Source organism: Mesoplodon bidens (genome assembly GCF_964165515.1).
Source record: "Mesoplodon bidens genome assembly, chromosome: 2".
Lineage (NCBI taxonomy): Eukaryota > Metazoa > Chordata > Mammalia > Artiodactyla > Ziphiidae > Mesoplodon > Mesoplodon bidens.
Genome location: NC_138177.1, coordinates 177,024,050 through 177,029,779, shown reverse-complemented (window position 1 = coordinate 177,029,779; position 5,730 = coordinate 177,024,050). Strand labels below are relative to the sequence as shown.

General features: G+C 46.9%; 1 protein-coding gene across 1 annotated transcript; it reads left to right on the top strand.

Annotated features, from left to right (window-relative positions):
• The first annotated feature begins 887 nt into the window (after positions 1-887).
• LOC308612987 (PRAME family member 12-like) lies at positions 888-5,269 on the top strand. Its single transcript, XM_081225848.1, has 4 exons — positions 888-951; positions 2,097-2,416; positions 2,862-3,434; positions 4,445-5,269. Exons 2-4 carry the CDS (start codon positions 2,130-2,132, stop codon positions 5,001-5,003), a joined length of 1,419 nt encoding a protein of 472 aa, XP_081081974.1. The 5' UTR covers positions 888-951; positions 2,097-2,129; the 3' UTR covers positions 5,004-5,269.
• The last annotated feature ends 461 nt before the right edge of the window (positions 5,270-5,730 follow it).

Here is a 5,730-nt window from a genome sequence, read left to right as displayed (position 1 = left end):
TGACTTCCCAGGGCTCCCAGCCTCTCCCTCTGCTCACATTCTCAGATTTAGTCTTTTCATGCCAGTTTGCTGTGCTGATCCCGTCTTTCTGTAAGGAAACACCCCAAACATGACACTGTTTCCCTTTTTCATTGCTAAACTCCACCAAGAGAAAAGTCGTTTAGTCTCCCTCTTCCCCAAGAGAGAAAAAAAATATTTCACACTGTTTGGGTCATTCAAAGGGTGCCTTTAGGAATGGCCTACTCCACACTGCTCAGTCCCCACCTTTACTCCTTATTGTGATTTTGACCTGACTTCTTTCAGAGGAGCCCTGACTTTAGCCTGGGGGGCCATGAACATCTCCAATTGCATTTCCCTTGCTCCCTGAATAGGCTCTTGATCTGCTATGTTTCTGTTGTAAAATCTAAGTGACAACTTGATACAGATAGGAGTTTATGTTGTTTCCTTTGGGAATGACCCCAATGTGTTTTTGAAGTTGCTTTAATTGTGGGACATTTTGATTAAGTTGATCTGGCCAAAGATTCCCCAACAATGATGCTTTCAAGTTTTTTCAATCTTTTCAATGTCAGGAACCAATAGTCTCTTCCCTGTCACACACCCTTGGCTATAACTGACCCTATTAGTAAAACTCAATCAATGTGCAGTGAATCAATGATTGAGTCCTTGAATCCCCTCCCCCCATTTATTCCCACCTGAATGAATACCAGATTCAATCAATTCATCTGGTTATAGGCAAAGATCCAATCAAGATTAACCTGATGGACAGTCTTGAATCTAATCATGCATCGCTTTCTGATTGGATGGTAGTAGTTGCAAAGGGGGAAGATGTGATTAAAAAGCCTATAAAAGCCTCAGGCACCAAAGAAGATTTGCAGAAACTTCTTTCTCTGGAGTCACTGCCTGGGTTCTCCACCCCATCTGAGGTCTGAGCACCCTGCCACATCAGAGCTGGTAAGTTACAGACCTCACCTAAAGACACTCTCATCTTATCTATGGTCAGCAGGTTTTGAATGATGGCATGTAACTATGGATGGCAGGGAGATTTTCTTTCTTTTCAGATGTACAAATGTAAGGCTTTGATTTTGCCTCTAAGTGTGATTTTGCCTCTAAGTGTAATTTTGCCTTAATCCCAAACATGTTGATTTGTACTTTGGTTTATATCATTTAAAAATCTCTTGGGCTTCCCTGGTGGCTCAGTGGTTGAGAGTCCGCCTGCCTATGCAGGGGACATGGGTTCGTGCCCCGGTCGGGGAGGATCCCACATGCCACGGAGCGGCTAGGCCCGTGAGCCATGGCCGCTGAGCCTGCGCATCCGGAGCCTGTGCTCAGCAACAGGAGAGGCCACAGCGGTGAGAGGCCCGTGTACCGCAAAAAAAAAAAAAAAAAAAAAAAAAAAAATCTCTTAACCAACCAGATTTTATTTTTTAATGAAAACATCTGTTTGGAATTTTAATTTTTTACATTAAAAAGCTTTAGTTTGCACAGGGACTTCCCTGGTGGTCCAGTGGTTAAGACTCCACGCCCCCAATGCAGGGGGCACGGGTTCAATCCCTGGTTGGGGAACTAAGATCCCTATGCCTTGTGGTGCAGCCAAAAGATTAAAAAAAAAAAAAGATTTAGTTTGCACAAATGGTATTCATTTTAGGCATATCTGCTTCATCTTTCCCAGTGCAGTTAACTGTGGAAACTGAGATTGGAGACTGTGTTGGGCCACAAGATGCTCCTATTCCCATAGTTTTAGGGCCCTAAGTGGTGGTCTGAAAGGCTTCCCCCAAAAAAGACTGGGGTCAGCCTTCGGGCTCACGGTAGCCACTTCCCAATGCAACCTAACTGAGCAAAGCAGTGAATGGAAATGGATGGACGAGTGGTTGGGTTTCTTCCTCCTTGGTACTTGTGAGAAGCTTGTTCTGGTGCCCACAAGGGCAAAGCTATGGCTTTGGGCCCACTGAGCCCAGCGTGGAATTCTGCTAAACTGAGGCTCTTCCACCACTGCCAGAGCAGTGACTTTGGCTCTGAGTTGGTTCTTCTGAAAGGTGGGGCGACCGAGTAAGGGGTGCTCATGCTTAACCTGAGAAAGATTCCTTGTTCCCTGCAAGTTTCCACAGGATTCCTTTAGGAGCAGAGTCACGATGAGTGTCCAGAACCCTCTGAGACTCCTGGACCTGGCGGGAATGAGCTTGCTGAGGGATGAGGCCTCGACCATCACGGCTCTGAAGGATCTGCCCACAGAGCTCTTCCCCCCACTGTTCATGGAAGCATTCTATGGGAGTCGCAGTGAGACCCTGAAGGCTATGGTGCAAGCCTGGCCCTTTGTACGCCTGCCTCTGGGGGGCCTGATGAAGATACCTCATCTGGGAACCTTACAAGCAGTGCTGGCTGGGCTTGATATCCTGCTTGCACAGAAAGATCATTCCAGGTGAGTCTGAGCAAGGTAGCCTAGTAAGGTTTTGGGGAGCCCTGAAGAGAAAGCTGAAGTCAGGAGAGTGGATGGACAAGGGATGGAATGCAGGCTTCTGATGATGCCAATGAAGAAACACAGAGACTTGGCCATTGCTGAGCTCATTTTGGGAAATGCCTTCCAGCAGTGTATGAGTGCCTAAGATGTAGGGGAGTCTGAAAGTACATGTCTCAGCCAGGGATGCGTAAGGGTAATAGGTGTAGAAAGCCAGGAAGGATGGAAGGGGAAAGGAGATGGAGGAATGTGAGCCAGAGAGGGAAGAAGAGAGCAAGACAGCAGGTGATGTCAGAGATGAGAAGTAAAAGCTCAGGTGGGAAGTCTGAATGTTGCCTAAATGCTGAGACTGTGGTTTCATTATGTGTGGATCTTAAACCATAGCTGCCAATCTGCTGTTTTCCCACAGGAGGTGCAAACTGCGGGTGCTGGATTTAAGGAATACCAGCCAGGACTTCTGGAGAATGTGGTCTGGATACAGTGTCCATGGATGTTCAAGCTCACTGATGGCACAAGTGGCTGAGGACAGGTCAAGGACAAAACAGCCCGTGGCTCCCTTGGAGGTATTCATAGAACTTCATCTCAAGGAAAGGACCTTGGATGGATTCCTCACCTACCTCCTCAGGTGGGTAGAGCAGAGAAAAGCTTCCATACACTTGTGCTGTAAGAAGCTGAGGATTCTTTCATTTCCCATGGAAAATATTATGAAGGTCCTGAGTATGGTACAGTTGGACTGTATCCAGGAGGTGCAAGTGAATTGCACCTGGCATCTGTCCACCCTGGCCATGTTTGCTCCTCTCCTGGGCCAGATGAATAAAGTGAAGAGACTCCTTCTCTCCCACATCCACATGTCTGCAATTGGGGAGCAGGAAGAGCAACACTTTGTCCAAATTACCTCTCAGTTACTCAGGCTGCACCACCTCCGGGATCTCCATTTGGAATCTCCCTCTTTACTTGAAGGATGCCTGGACCAGATGCTCAGGTGAGTGTGCACCATTGGCCAGGTAACAGCGAACACAACACTAGAATATCCAAAGCACTGTCCCTTTTGCTTCTCTATCCTGAACTGTGGTATCACATAACCACGCAAATCAAGGTAGGGGTCCAAACTAGGACAGAGCCTCTAGAAAGGGACACCCTGCTAGGAAGCTATGGACTAGGGGTTAGGATCTAGTGGTGTGGGTATATGATTTCTTCTTTAGGAAGAGATAGCTTGGTTTAGATGAATTAGGAAAATAACTAAGGGAAGGGGGCATTAAAGAGGGAAAACACCATCAGGCCTGAGCATTTCTAAATGGAAGCTCTGTGCGCACCAGTGTTGTGACCACAATGAGCCTGTCTCAAATTCCCTGTTTGCCAAAGGTTGTTTTTTGCTCCTGATAAGGTAATTAATATATGGATAATGCGTGATTCTGGAGATGATCATAATAGATCAGGAGCCTAAAGCAGAATAAAAACTGGTAGATGGTTTGCAGATGATGCAGGAATATAACTGAGCCCCTGCAGACTGGCAACCTCAATTGATGTCATGAGATCTTGCCCTGGTTGTTCCACTATGCACATCACCCAGAAGCCTTACCTGGCCTGAGATATGCGTGCCTGTGGCCCAAACATGGGCTGAGGGAAACCTGAGTAGGAAGCATTTTATGTATGTATCTTACTATTAAAATTCAGTGATGCCCACTCTTTACTGAGACAAGATGTCAGGCTCTCCCCTGAGCGTGTTTTAGTGTACTCCATTATGTTCGTTCATCCTCATAAGAAGTGTAGTAAGTTTTTCTCTGCTTGACTGATGATGAAAGAGAGCCTTCAACTTGACTCAGTCACACAGGAAGGTGAAAGGACTCAGGTTAAAATGAGACTGGGCATTCTGGGTATTGATGGTTATCAGATGATCAGACTCACCTTGGGCTTGGGCAAATCACTCGTCTCCCTACTTGAAGTCAACTTCCACCTCGATTTCCAAGACCTAATTGCTCTGTTTCTCCCCAGGTGTCTGACAACCCCCTTGGACAGCTTCGCAATAACTCACTGCCTCATTTCGGATTCAGAATTGAGCCATTTGTCCCAGTGTCCAAACATCAGTCAGCTAAAGGGCCTGGATCTGAGTGGCATCACCCTGACCTACTCTAGTCCTGAGCTCCTCCCAGTTCTGTTGGAGAAAGTTGCAGCCACCCTCCAGGAACTGTATTTAGAGCAATGTGGGATCATGGACTCTCACCTCGAGACCATCCTGCAACCCCTGAGCCACTGCTCCCAGCTCACGTTCTTCAGCCTGCGTGGAAACCTCCTCTCCATGGCCATCATGGAGAAGCTGCTGCGACACACCTCCGGGCTGCCCAGTTTAAGTCAAGAGCTGTATCCTGTCCCTCAGGAGAGTTACAGCTCTCAGGGGATCCTCCAACTGAGAAGATTTTCCCAGTGTCTGGCTGAACTGTTTGAGATTCTGAGAGTCTTAGGACGTCCCAGGATCATCTGGATTAGTTCCAACCCCTGTCTGCACTGTGGAGATAACACATTCTATCATCCCCAGCCCATCATATACTGCTGAAATACCCCTAACTACTTGGGTGCATCTATCAAAAGCTTTCTTCTGAGCACTTGGAAACTGATATCTAGGACATAGTTCCATCGTGAAGGGAAAACAGACCCATGGTTTCAGACATCTGCTCAATGTGAATGGGAGAAGAGAAAGTGATGAAGGGGGGGTGCAGGAATGCAGAGGGAAAAGTTGACTCTGACAGATAATAGGCCTTTTGGGGAGATGTGTCTTATAGAATCAGAAATATGAACCCAAATTTCTGGAGGTGGATTGAGTCTTGAGACCCACGTGTTGGAGTTATCCCTGGGTAGATGGTTGTAAACGAATGGTCAGAAATAAAGAGACCCTCAGTGTAAACTGACTGCTGCTCTCCATGCTGTATTATCCTGATTTCTCAGTTTATACTGCAGGAATCTCCAGATACTGATGGAAGAAAAAAATGGCTCTGAATTGTCTATGATCTCTAATCTTACCATTCCCACCAGTTCTTTAGTCTGGAGCATCTCTTACTTCCTTGCTTATTTCTGTGGCTGTTCAGTGGGTTAATACACACAAAGAGGAACATACTCAGTGGTCAATGAACCACTGGAGTGAAGAGCTCTTGGCAGGGCCTCACTGCTGGCTCAGGCCATGACCCTGGACATGAGCAGTCCTCATGGTTCTCCTGGTGGGTCCATAACTCTTAGTTCTTGAGTTTTCAGTGTGGGGGGAATGGGCTTTACTGCACAAGGCATGG